This window comes from Ischnura elegans, chromosome 12 (genome assembly GCF_921293095.1).
Source record: "Ischnura elegans chromosome 12, ioIscEleg1.1, whole genome shotgun sequence".
Taxonomy (NCBI): Eukaryota; Metazoa; Arthropoda; class Insecta; order Odonata; family Coenagrionidae; genus Ischnura; species Ischnura elegans.
The window spans coordinates 33,183,434-33,197,735 of NC_060257.1; the positions used below are offsets into that span (position 1 = coordinate 33,183,434).

Here is a 14,302-nt window from a genome sequence, read left to right on the forward strand (position 1 = left end):
GTATTTTTTGTGGCAGGTGGTGTATACCGGCAACTATGTCCATAGTCTCTGCGATGCAAAATGGCAAGTATTCGATTAAAATTGAGTTCCATCTTAGTTGATTCAAATACCTTCAATTAAATGTAAACACTGGAGTTACAGAATTGACAGGATGCATATGATGAGGTATACATGCTTGAGAGTCTAGTGTGTGCCCAGCTTTAGGTGGTAGGAATATTTTAAACACTCTACCCAGACGGCACAGAACCCTCCGTATCTAATTCGTATGTACATAGTACCCATTGACTAAGGGGATACTATGCCGCTTCGTCGCTTTTCGTCAATGGATAATTTCCATGCGCGGCCTGTTGACGAAGCGCGTACGCAGCATGTGAATGTCCGCTACTAAGCACGTACGATTGGCTACAAAAAGCGCGCAGGAACACGGCACTCAGGCTAATCTCAATCGATTAGGTCGAAATTAGATATATCTTTATCTTTATTCATCCACGGCGAGGATTGACCCTCGCGGATGTTGTATACAACACATTTATGAAAACATTCGATACAACGAAACATGTACATTGGATCAAAACACATACATTACAAAGATTACATTTAAAATAAAAGAGAAGAAAAGTCCAGCTCAAAATACTCATGAATTGAGTACAGTGGATAATTGCACAGCCACTTTTCCAGCACATTTTTCAGTCTAGTGATGCTCACTGATCTGGCTTTGCTGGGTAATTTATTAAATAATTTGACTCCCAAATTGTCAGACTGGTTGTTGGTCTTAAACAGCCTACAGTAATTAATATTTAGGCTATTTTTAGCCCTAGTGTCATGAGAGTGGATGGTGGACCGAATGGGGTAGGTATCTAGGTTATCTTTAATGTGCATAATGCTGCGAAACACAAAGAGGCTGTAGATGGTGAGGATATGAAAGTTTTTAAAAATTGGCCTGCAGTGGTCACGGGGCCCAGCACCACTCAGAATCCTCACTGCTTTTTTTTGCAGTTTTAGAATTTCTTTGGTTTCATTTGCATGTCCCCAGAGTCGAACACCATAGGCAAGAATACTATGAAAAAAAGCAAAATAGGCTAATCTCATGTACTTTTCATTGATACAGGTTTTAAGTTTCCTCAATAAGTACAAAACCCTAGAGAGTTTTTTGCTGACTAGGAAAACATGTGAATTCCATGTCAATTTAGCGTCAATATTGAAGCCTAGAAGCCTGACAGGATCATTGTTTAGCTCAGTACTTTTACGACAGCATGTAAGATGTTGTGTCTTGCCATTGTTCAGAAAGAGATTATTGGCTGTAAACCAGAGTTGAGATTCTTCTATTGCCTTTTTTGTAAGAAGTCTGACTTGGCTAGGAGTATTGCATTTCTGCACCAGAGTGGTGTCATCTGCATATATCATGCAGTCCATAGAAAGATTGTAAGGTAGGTCATTGATTAGAATAAGGAACAAGAGAGGACCAAGGACGGACCCCTGAGGAACTCCATGTTTCACTGGAAGAAAATCAGATTGGTTACAATTTACTTGTACCATCTGCTTTCGATCAGTGAGGTAAGAGGTCATGAATTTCAGCTCACTGTTATGAAAGCCGTAGTATTGGAGTTTTTGCAGGAGGGTAGCATGATTGACGCAGTCAAAGGCAGAGGTTAAATCACAAAGTGTGAGTGAGACACATTGCTTGTCTTCAAATGCCCTTGATAAATTTTTTACCACTGACTCAACTGCCAATTCAGTGGATTTCCCCGGGCGAAATCCAAACTGGGAAGGGGTGAAGAGATTGTGTTTCTCAAAGTGTACTAGAATTTGTGTATAGGCAATAGTTTCTATTATTTTAGCGATCACTGATATAATGGTGATGGGCCTATAGCTGTTGGGAAGAGTAGTGTCTCCTTTTTTGAAGACAGGTATGACCTTAGAATATTTTAAGGAGTCTGGGAAGTATCCAGTGGAAAAACAGGCATTACTAATAATAGATAGAGGATGAGCTATAATATGTATTATAGACTTAATCAGATCTTTGGAAAGTCCATTGATGTCACGACTGGTGGAGTTTTTAAATTTTTTTACTACATTGAAAATATCCCTCGTACTAATCCATTGCCACTGAAATTTAGGAGGGGATATCACGTGTTTATTGAGTAGTGCTAAGGCATCACACCTGTTATTTGTGATTTTTGATAATGTGGTGTCCACGGAATTGACAAAGTGATTGTTGAAGGTATCGGGATCAATTGTAATAGGAGATCTGTTTATAGAAGTGCCTTTTTCCCTATTGATCACATTCCAGGCAGCTTTGAATTTATTAGAGGCACTATTAATGAAATCCATGTTCGCATTTTGTTTCGCTTTTATTGCTGCGGAATGATACTCCTTATTCAAACTTTTATACACTTGTTTCAGATCCTCAGTGGGTAGTCGCTTGTACTCATGATAGGCATGTAGTACACTTTCCCTTCGTATTTGGACCTCGGGATTGTTTGAGTGGCCACGTGATTTAAAGAATTTTCGGACTGGGACAGCTTTTCTGGGAAAGGATTCATTAAAAAGGGAGATTAAGGTTTCAAAGAACAAAGAGAAATTTGAATGGCTGTCATTGTGTGAGAGTAAGCTAGTCCAATCCACACCACCAAGCAGGCCTTTAAAGACTTCAAGGCCGTGAATGGTGATTGGACTTATGTACCTAGTGCTGGATTCCCTAGGTGGACTATTGTTAATTGCAATCAACTGAAAGAGTATGGCCATATGGTCTGCAACAAGAGGATCGATGACAGTAAGGTTATATGCATGAACATTAAGAGTGGTTATCACATTATCAATACATGAATTGTTCCTCGTGGGTTCACTGTTTACACAATAGAGGTTGAAAGATCTCAGGAGATTAGACAGTTGCCTGCTACTCTTAGAGGAATATCTCATATCAATGTTTAAATCAGCACCAATTACAATGTTAGCATTAAACTGCATTAAATGACATAGTACCTTTTCAAGCTGTTCAAGAAACTTTTCAGGGTCGCCATTAGGTGACCGATATAGGGAGAGAACAATGAGATTGTATACACACAGAATAACAGCTGTGATTTCGAAGTGCAGTTCAATGCAGTACCTAGTAGTATCGATTACTTTAAATTGAAGGTTCTTTGATAAAAATATGCACACACCACCATGTATATGATGAGAGCGACAGAAAATTGAGGCAAGATTGAAACCGTCCACCTGATAAAGGCTACCTTCATCAACATGAAGCCAATGCTCACTGATACACAGAATATCACAATTTACTGACTTGAGAAATAGTTCTAATTTAGTTATTTTATTTCGGAGACATTGTACATTTAGGACAGCAAGATTAATGAGTTCCTTACCAGATGTTGGTTCAAGCTTTTTAATATGAGGAGCACTTCTTGTGATCACCGAGTTAGGATTCCCTAGTCACAAAGTCTTCGGTTTCACTACACCCATCTGAGATCTTGTGACCGGTTTTTGGCTGCTGTTAGGTTTACCCGTTTGGTTTGGAACTGCAGCTACATTCAGGACAGCAGCACTTATAACACACTTTATTTTTCTGAGCACAGATGATTTTTCCCTTTACTGTTCAAATGAAGACCATCACTATGTACATGTATGTACTTACATCGTCCAAAAGGATGGGGTCGAATTCATATCCCCCAACACACAGGGAATCACCTTGGACCCGAAAATACGTAGATGAATCATGATCACGGACGTTCGGGGTATTCCTCACTCCTGGAATGCTTTCTGTTACAACGTAGGCATGCTTCATTGGCACAAGTGGGATTTCAACACCGGCCATTTTTGCAATTTCTCGTCCCCAAACACCTGTGCATGGAAATTAAATTCATGATCATAGATTTATTAGGAATGCTGTCACAGAATAATCGATGAATGCTTCCAATAATCATGATATTGATGGTAAATATTCTTGTTAATAGAGATGGTTCAGTCCAGTGGTGCAGCAAGAATGGGGTTTTGGGGAATAAAACCCCCCCAGAGCTCAGAGAAATTTTTAAGTTTAATCCATTTTACTTAATTGGATTGATATTACTAATAGAGTAGTGTGAGGGTTAATAAAATATCCCTCAGAAAGCCATAAAAGTCACCATTTTGAACCATTTATCTTAAAATTCCTCAATTTATTAATCTCGCACCTACTGTTTATCCTGGTGGGTATGCCATATCCCCACACACCCCAGTATTAGTTGCACCTAAACCCCCCCAGCCTTAATTCCTAGCTGCGCCCCTGGTTCAGCCATTTTCAAGCATATTGCAAAAACCAGGCCCAGATGCAAATAGATCAAGACCCTTGTGGTGGGTCTCATGGGGACACGCTCTAAAGGATAGGTCTACAAATCAGGGACTTTTTACCCTGGCCTTAGGTGAGAGGAGGAGAGGAAAGGAGAAAGCCTTTTTGGATTTTGGATCCTGGCAATGCCTCTAGGATAGGATATGGACAGAAAGGAAAGGATGAAAGAATGCTGCACAATCATTTGTAGTGCTGGATGCAGTTAACTCAAATGAAAGCGTTTAAACATAGGATTTTATTCAAAGATTGCATCTTTCTAATATCATGTCTGAACTTTCTATCTCCATGAAAGGAAAGGCCTTCAGGCCTGGAGTTTCACTTTGTTAAACATATCTCTTAAGGTTTTATGACTCATACTCCCACAATCCGTTGCAATTGGTTAACCCCCCAAGAGTTCTACCCTGCACCATGACACTACCAAAGCACTGCTCACAGGGGCCTTGGGGCACAGGCTCCGCTTATTTTATGGTGATTAATTTTAGCATATGAATATGTACTTCATTTAGGGACTAGGAAAACATAACTTTTCCACATTCTGAAAAATAAGGGCTGGCCACGGCACTAGCTTAGCCAGTGTATGAAAAGCTCTTGATATGACAATTGGATCCAGCATCAAACTATGTAATACATTTGGCCAGTGGCGCCGACTCCATGGGGCCTGAGCCCCCTCAAAAATTCGTTAGGAGTGTGAGGAAAAAATGTGTCACGCTTTTCGATTTTCCCCGAAGTGTCCAGATATCGATATTCGAGTTATCAGGGCTCATGGAATGTTGGTCATGTGACTCTTCTAATATGCTTAAAAAACTTAAAACTCACTACTTATTAAATTTCCTGGGGCAAGATCCCCACTTTGGGCCCCCCAAATATTTTTTGTAAGTCGGCATCCCTGCATTTGGCTGATACAGACATAGGATGATAAGTTATAGTTATAATATTTATTCATAGCTACATAATGAATTATTAGACCCCTATGATACTAACATACATATGTTATCTCACCTGAGCAATTAATTATCTTTTTGGTTTGAATGAATCCTTTTGGTGTGTTCACACCTGAAACTTGCTTAACCCCAAATTTCTTTCCCTCCAGTATAACATTAGTAACAGGACAGCCTTCATACACCTGAAAAACATGATAATCAACAGATGTAGACAATCATGAGATAACGGGAACAAGATAAATTTAAAAACAAAACCCCAGCTATACTTTGTGGAGAAACGTGATGGGTCACTGAAAAAATAAATAAATAAAACTTTTGCCATGTCCTGGTCCACACCAATTATTTTTCCAAATCTCAACTTCACTCTGATAGATTTCACTTTTAATCCGCAGCACTTTTTGGGTACAGTCATGAAAAATGAACTGGTTTTTTGGTTGCTTGAAGAACAGTCTTTCGGAGATGTGAATGTGCATCCCTTGGCGTACGCATATTCATTCATGTCCGTTACGCTGAATATGTCAACCAAAATGAAGATTTACTAGTTTTTTCTAGCCTGAAACTTTGAAACTGTGGAAATTTTTACACCTACCTTAGTGGGCACTAAAAGACAAGTTATGGCCAGGATCACATCTCTGATTCATAATAATATGCTTTTTGACATGCAAGCCTTATTTCTTACTCATTCCTATTCAAACTTTATTCATTCAGTATTTATAATGGGAAGGCAGTAAAAGAAAGCTAGAGTAGAAGAGTCTATGGAGAGTATGGAATGTATAAATTAGTGGAAAACCCATCACTTGATTTCAACTAGGAGATCACAATGACTCAATATGTATTTTTCTTGATTATCTACATAACACCATAAAAATACAACATACGTTAACTTACCTTCCCTCCACGTGAGGTAGCGTACTTGGTCAAGGCAGTGCATAAACTATTAGGGTCTACAGTCCCATCCCCTGGGCTATAAAGAGCACCAGAAAATGCCTTTGGGTCCAACAGGGGAAATAGCTCTTTTGCCTCATCTGGAGAAATCATTCGTGACTCTATGTCAAAAGATCTTCCTGCAGTCATGAGTCTTCTGTATTCCTTAAGTCTCTCCTACATAGAGGTTATATAAAAAATAGGGTGTAGTTCTCACATGGGGAAACATTTGAAACATGATTATGATCAATCGCACTACTTTACATGGCAAGGTACTGTTAGGGTCAGTGGCGCAGCAAGGGGGGGTTTTGGGGAATAAACCCCCCCCCCCCATAGCTCAGAAATTTTTTTTAGTTAAATCCATTTTACGTAATTGTATTAATATTTCTTACAGAATAGTGTAAGGATTCACGAAACATCCCTCAGAAAGCTGTAAAACTCACTATTTATCCTAAAATTTTTCTGTGGAGGGCCCCCGCACCTCCTGCTTACCCTGGTGGGTATGCCATACCCCCAGACACCCCAGTATTAGTTGCACCTAAAACCCCTCCCAGCCTTCTAGTTGCGCCCTGGTTAAGATGGGTGACCAACAACTAAGTTACTGTCTCTGGGAGAAGTAAACGGATGGGATGGTATACAAGTATGTAATTATATTAGCAATTGAGACAGGATTAAGGAAACTCAGGAATTGTAAAATTTTATTTCCACATGACATTTACAGGGAAGTCCATTCTTTTGGCACGGTATCTTAAGGAAATCACCAGTTTATTGTGATTAATTTTTCACCTTTGTAAAAATTCCAATGAGAGTATCAACAAAACATAACCTTCTGTGGTTAAAATGAAGGTGCTAAGCAATTGAGAACAGGCCCCAGGCCTTGATGATATACCTGATGGATCAAGTAATGGCTTCATGAATCTCTCTCTGAGAGAAAATGTACTTTTTTGATTCAGAGGTAGGAATAGAGTTATTGTTGTGTTTCCAAAATATTACTTAAATTCAAGTTAAAAGAAAAGAAGGTTGTAATCAAAGAGAAATCCACGGATCAAAAATATAGGCAACCAAAGTATAGTCTTCACTTGAATGTGCTGTACTTCCATTCTGTCTTTTATCATATTTCTATTAATTATTTCATTTTTACAAAGGACTAAAGTCAGTCAGCATAATCTTAGGACCTAATTTGGTGGGTCACCCATTTAATATGTGTAAGCAAACTCATTAATCAAACAAACATTAATGAACTGTAAAACGCTGTCATACCACAATGTGACTGCTTCCAGGAAATAAAAATATGAAGTTATATACCAGTAAATACCTCAGTGTTGGCTATAAAAAGCCCTCCATTTTGTATCCACCCAGAGTTCAGTCCAGTTTCGTCTTCTAGTCTTCTCAACAGATTTCGGGTTGAATCTAGGAGCTGTATTTCAACATCTGATGGTCTCAGGCGCCAGACAAGCCCTGCAGTGTGCCATGTTGTACCGCAGGTTAATTTACCTCTTTCAAGCAATACTGCACCATTTCCTGCTCCCATTCGGGCCAAATGATAAAGTGTGCTGCAACCAATACTTCCACCACCTGAAATCATTACAAAAGTTTGTTTGAATAAAAAATTACCTATAAGGGAAAAATTATGATAACACATGTAAATTGAGATCCCTGATTGCATGACTACTAAATTATGCGCACATTTGGATTTGATTGCTTTATTAATAAAATAGCAAAAAATAAATGTATACTTTTTAATGTACAAGGTTTGTCACTGATAATTCGTCCAGAGGTCTTATTTTCAGTATTATGGCTTGTTTATCCAATACATACATGATTGTTCTTAGATACTACATAGAACAGGGACATAGCCCAGAGAATTTACACAAAAGCGGATTAAACTGCTACTTAATTAAATGGAGGGCAATGAAAGAACCATATAGGACACCAGATGAAGAACTGTAAGGATAATGTACTCAGATTAATTCAAACGTCTCGTCAAACTACTTGCACCCTATCCTCTCAGCGTAGAATCTACCTCTTTATGCTAAACTTATTCAACAATGATTATTCAATTATTCAAAACTTAAAATTTAACTTCACCTATTATGACAACATCAGCAATTTCAGGTAGAGGAGGATCTGCTGCTTCGTTGCTGCTGGCAAATCTCTGCTGTATGGAAGACTGACAGCTACAACGGCCATTTTGACTGGCAAGCAGGGATGGTAACTGAAAGGATTATAGAAATAATGAAAACCAAATAAAATATGCTCAAGTTTAAGGCATAAATATATGTATACTTAGGGCATACTCTGAAATTAGCAAAATTATAACAAAAGGTTTCCCAATTTCAAGCTAATTTTATGAATGGTATTTTTCCAAGGTTGAAGTAAGACACAAATTATGCATTATTTCCTTCCCCTTAGAACTGCATTGGCACCTAAGGTCAGCATCTCTTACAATCCTAACTTCAAAAGTTTGTTTAATTAAAAATCCGCCACAATAATGAGTAAAGTTTAATTAATTAATTTATCAGACACTCAATTTAAAAATGAGGTGATCGTTGAAGTGAACTATAATTTATTATTAAATTATTATTATTAACTTAAGTTATATTTGTATGCTCTTTTTTATTAATATTGGTGGTTTGCATTATGTTCACTTCTAATATGATTTTGAAATTGAGTGTCCAAGAAATAAAATGTAAACTTTACTCGTGACTACGGTGTATTGGTGCTGATGAAGAAATCTCATACTAGCCATGTATAGCTCCCGATAGAGATCATTAATAAGATTCCGTAATAAAAGACTTTCAGAACAAGTTCAAACAAGTTGAAAGTTATACATACCCACATATGAGGAACAATGACTCCACAGCTGATTTGAAACGCTGGAAACGATTACGTGTCTGTTAAGTTTCGCGGCATTTATCCGTGGCATAGATCGAATAAGCCAGTTTCAAAATGAAATCCATGAGCCCACCCGGCCGTTCCGAAGAAATGCAATGTGGCACCCCGGAATGCTCATCTCGTTACTCCTTGATTTCTTCGTCCGCGGAGGAAAGTGGTTACTCCAGTATACCTTCATCAGGGATATCTTTGAGGTCTCTCCGGGATACTTCATTGTCACCGAAGGATGTTCGGAAGAGGCTTTTCGATTCTGGAGTCAACTCATCGACTCCAGACGTTACCCGTAAGGAGCGATCGTCCCGTCGTGTATCTGGCAGGTGTCTCATTCCTACCATTATCGTGGAAGAAGAGGTAGATTCTCGGGGTAGCGAGCAGACTCACGAAAATGAAGAATTTGTGCATGGATTCTCAACTTCAACGAAGTCTCTTCCGTGGAAACTTTCGAGCACTCCAAGTCCGAAAAAGTATCATCCCTATTCAAGGGATTTTAGCCGAGGAAAGTTATGCCATAATGCTGCCCAAGCCCTCAGTCAAAAAACTCGCACACCTCGCCGGAAAGGCTCCCTCCATTCCTCTCCCATCACAAAGTTTCCATCATTTTCTGAACTTCCCGAGTATCGTAATCCTCGTCGCCCTAGATACGATGCTCAGTATGTAGACTTTCTTTGGTGCTTGGGCAAGGAGAGGATGATGGCTCCGGCATTGTCCCTCGTTCTATCGAGTTTGAGCGGTGAAGATCTGATGGCATGCAGCAGGGAAGTTCAACAGGATAGGGGAAATTTTTTCTCAAGCATTTGCGACACCTATTCTTGTAGTTGTTGCTAAATATAATATTTGTAGCCATAAAAATGCATAACTCAGCCATGAATTTCCAATTTACGCTATATTGCCTTTCCTTATGATAACTAAATGTCAATTTCTAATGATTTTTATTTTCGGTCGAAGTGTTATTAGAAAAACAAATGAAGGAGACATCCGCATCCTCTCAAGCCTCTCAAGTAAACTGTGTTGTTGTTTCGGAGTTCTGTAGTGAAATCGAAGAATGTCGGCATTTGCCAGCGTGTATCGCATCGTAATAGATCTTCAAAATTTGGAGTATAGTAAGAAATACGTTACTGTTGCGCAGTTAAGGACTGCCCTTCCAAGGGCTGTAAGTTTTTCTGTTTTCCTCGACAAGTAGCCAGGTAAGTCTCGTTCATTTTCATTGCACCTGCTGTCATGTGTTGTGAAATACTTCTCAAGAACGTAGTTGTTGGATGTTTAAATTTGGGTAACTTAATCCAACTCTTTAGAAGAACAGTGACATTTCAGTTTATTTCCTCTCAATTGATAAAGACATATCTTTCCCGTGGAGCAAGTATAGGACTGTTAAGAATGATCAATCCAAATGTAGTTCATCTGCTTGAAGCGATTATTATTAAATTCCAAGGATCTCGAAGAAGGAATGCATAATTTTTAGTATGCTTAGTTAACTTCCATCCTTCGCTCGTCACATTGTTTTTATGCTTCTATGTGCTTGCTCCAAACATCCAAATTCGGTGGTTGGAAGTTACTATGTATTAGAATTACTGTTTAAATCTATTTAAGTGAAATCATTTTTAATTAATGCCTTTATTTTTCACTTATCTACACCAAATTGTTTTGTTAGTGAAGTTAACTTTATGAATTTTTGTGTTGGTGTCATGTGAATCTTTCTATAATTTTAACCTGGTATTGAAATACTCTTTGTAACACTCTAAGATAATTTTCGTCTAAGAAATTACTGAGCTGTATTTCTAGTCCCTTAAAAAGTTTTGAATCATTGCATCATCCATGTTGCCATTCAGAGGCGTAACCAGGACTACGCTTTGGGGGGAGGGGATAGCCTGGGGTGGCGATTCCCCACCTTCGTTGGGGAAATTTTTTGAAAAATAGCATGCCTGGAAATACATTTCACATAATTTTCGCACTAAAAAATTGACTTTATGCAGACGCAGTTATTAAATGTCAAAACTAGACAATTTTTTTTGCTTCTCTGAGGTTTTGGGGGGGATCTATCCCCCTTCCCCCCCTATAGTTACGCGTCTGTTTCCATTTTTGTCTTACAGAACTGATTTTTGTGGATATCGTCTAAAAATTGTTTAACAGTGCAATACTCATTTATGGCCAATTCACTCAGCTAATTTTGTTTGAAAGTCCTTGCATTTCTCATAACTTTCTTGTGTTTTTCATAGGGAGGTGTAATTTTCCTTTAATTTTTGAAACATTACAAGTGATGTACTCTAATTGTGTTTCTTTCTATTCTTTCTTTATCCAGGAGTTGATGAATCATTCTTCAGAACTTCATCATGAAAAAAATATGTAGCACAGAACTATTCGGCTAAGTTTGTTATTCTCATGAATAATGTACTTATTGACAATAAATATTATTTTTGTCTTTTTAACTTCGATTTTAATTTATGTGCAATAACCTACTACCCTGAGGCCTTGATTGCTCTTTCCTCCAAATAAAAATGATATGTAACTACCCATTCGCTCCTGAGAATCGGTTATTTTGTGCGTACGAGTTTGCGGGCATTTTGTGTTGAAGCAAAAAGACTTGAAATAATGGAATGGGAAGGGAGGTCGTATTTTAGTGATTTGAATTTGGCGGCAGATCCGATGCTGCTGCCATCTCAACTTTAAAACTCTTTAGTGTCAAAGAAGTTTTGCGTGGAGTTGGACATCTATGGCATGCAGTACCGTGAGCAAGACATGGCGAGCACTTACTATGAGTGATAGAACTGCCAATTCAAGGAGGTTGGCAGCTATCGAGAAAAGAAAACTGAGAAACGAGAATATGTCTCAGATTCCATCAAAAGATAGAGTGGCTTTCCTCAAAGAAAACCGTTATCGTAACTCGCACGATCGAAAAATGTATCGAACGCAACACAATCGATAGCTACCGACCGTAGCGAGAACCTTGATACGAATCATTATGAATTGTAAGTTCTCAATAGGTAAATAACACCATATCATGAATTCTAATTACCATGAAAGACTCACGACCGACGAAGTTTTTGTCGGTTGTGAGTTTTAAATGGTAATTAGAATTCATGATATAGTATTATTTACCCATTGAGAACTTACAAAACTTACTCGGCCACTTAAATAACTCTGCGAAAAATGAGATTCTCATGGCTAATTCACGCATCCCCAGGATCCAGAATTCTTAAGTGGCTCGTACTTACATGGAAACCTTGAGATGGGTATGTAAGCCCCATTTCAATCATCCGCGTCCGATTTCCTAAGTCTGAATGGAGGTGAAAATTGTAAGGAAGAGGTTAAATAAGAGGTTGAGATCCATCCCCAACGAAAATTTTGTATACAATTTCTATACAGGATGTATACAATGTACACATTTTGTATACAATTGTATACAGTTGTATAGAATGTATAAAATGTGTAAATTGTATACAATGTATACAATTTTATACAGAATGTGTACAAAGTGCACATTTTGTATGAATTTGTATAAAGCTGTATACAATGTGTACATTGTATAAATTTTATACATTTTATGAAAATTTATACATAGTTGTGTAGGTTGTATAAAATTTGTACATTTTATACATTTTTATACAATGTAAAGGTATGTGTGCATCAATGTGTATATATCAGGGTTTGGGAGTCAAAGCACCACAATTCTTTTTCATAGCAATTTCTATTCTTTACACCGTAACACGTTGTTACTTTTTAAAACGGTGCTAAAATTGTTGCTAATTATTTTTAAACTTAAGAAATTATTATAAACAATATAGAGTTCCACTAAACCATTCTTTTGTTGTTGGTTAACCTAATTAAATTAAAGAAATTGTAAGATTTTGAAAATGTTTGTAAAATTGTTGCTAACTTTGTTTAAACATTAGTAATCGTTATAAACATAATAGAGTAAGAGTGTATCATTCATTCCACGTTTTTCAACCGTATAAAATGTGGGAATTCTTCATTACATAATAATAGTTTTTGTAAAAGTTGCTAAATTTGTTTAAATTTTAGTAATTGTTATAATCAACAAAGAGTAAGGGTATATTGTTCAGCCAACTCTTCTCAACCGTACAACATGCGGAAATTGTTAATTTTTTAAAAGTTGCTAACTTTGTTTAAACTTTAAATTTTTTAAATGAACAATTTAGAGAGTTGTTGTTTAACCCGTAAGGTATGTAGAAATCGTTAATACTCGTAAATTTTATTAGCATTGTTGCAAACTTTTTTAAACTTAATTAATTGTTATAGACAATTGTTTTATAAAACTTCAAAATAGCGTTCATTTGTTGTTCTGAAACTGTAGAAGCGGTAAAAATGTCCAAAATTTTGTTTCGTTGAATAGTTTATAATTTCCTCCCGGAGTCCAAGCTGTATGAAAAACCAATAAGTTTCTTGATAACAATGAAACTGGAAGCTTGGTATAAATTAAAGTGTTATTAAGTGGCAGTGCTTACTTCGGATTAATTTTAGCTTTAAGAAATTAAAATATCAGCTAAGAAATATGTATGTAATAATTGTTGCATTCAGATTTGCACAATACCAATGCAGATAAACCATATCCATTGATGTAAACTAACTGAATACAAATATTATTCGAATTGGCATTGGAAGTTTTTCCTGCAAGTTTTGGTTTTCGCTCATTATTAATATGGGTTTCCTGTCGAATACAAGCACCTACAGTTTGGAATTGGTGATTATAGCATTTACAAATTTCCACCACAGAGACAATTATTAACTTTTTCGTTGAAACCATTATATTACGTACTTATCTAAAAATAACGGATTAAAAATCGTATTTCGAAACTTGCGCCCTTGCGCCAAAACGACCGGCGGCCATCTTATATAACATGTGACTTACAGCGCCCACAGCCATCAACAGCCATCGCAACTGAAGTTATTTGTATTCATTCGTAGGTACTGTATTTTTGACTTTGTGAATTTAGCTGTGCTATAAAATCTTATTTTACAAGCAAATTTACGTTGACGTACGCCATGGAAGAGGAAAATGACCCCTTTTTCGCAGTGGAGACTGGCAAAAAGTGGCTCTTAGAAGTACGAAGGGATTTGAGGAAGATGCCTTGTCAGCATTGACCGACCCATCCACTGTTTACTGACCATTTAAATGTAAGTAAACGGAAAATTTTTCTCTATTCGATAGTAAACCACCGAACTTGTGTGTATCGAGCCTTTCAGGACTAATTTATTTCTCAGT

General features: G+C 37.3%; 1 protein-coding gene across 1 annotated transcript; it reads right to left on the bottom strand.

The window, feature by feature from the left end:
• Positions 1 to 3,297: 3,297 nt before the first annotated feature.
• Positions 3,298 to 9,110, bottom strand: LOC124169299 (sarcosine dehydrogenase, mitochondrial-like). The gene is made up of 6 exons (XM_046547867.1): positions 9,025 to 9,110; positions 8,278 to 8,404; positions 7,505 to 7,764; positions 6,154 to 6,366; positions 5,324 to 5,447; positions 3,298 to 3,840 (listed from the first exon to the last, which is right to left on the bottom strand). Exons 1-6 carry the CDS (start codon positions 9,028 to 9,030, stop codon positions 3,596 to 3,598), a joined length of 975 nt encoding a protein of 324 aa, XP_046403823.1. The 5' UTR covers positions 9,031 to 9,110; the 3' UTR covers positions 3,298 to 3,595.
• Between the last annotated feature and the right edge of the window lie 5,192 nt (positions 9,111 to 14,302).

What these genes read in the sequence shown, in the direction of transcription:
- LOC124169299 (XM_046547867.1), bottom strand. An exon ending in TGCTGATGTTGTCATAATAG is followed by an intron (nt 7,765 to 8,277) that starts GTGAAGTTAAAT and finishes TAATGATTTCAG; the next exon opens with GTGGTGGAAGTATTGGTTGC. An exon ending in AAAGATAATTAATTGCTCAG is followed by an intron (nt 3,841 to 5,323) that starts GTGAGATAACAT and finishes TTCCATGCACAG; the next exon opens with GTGTTTGGGGACGAGAAATT.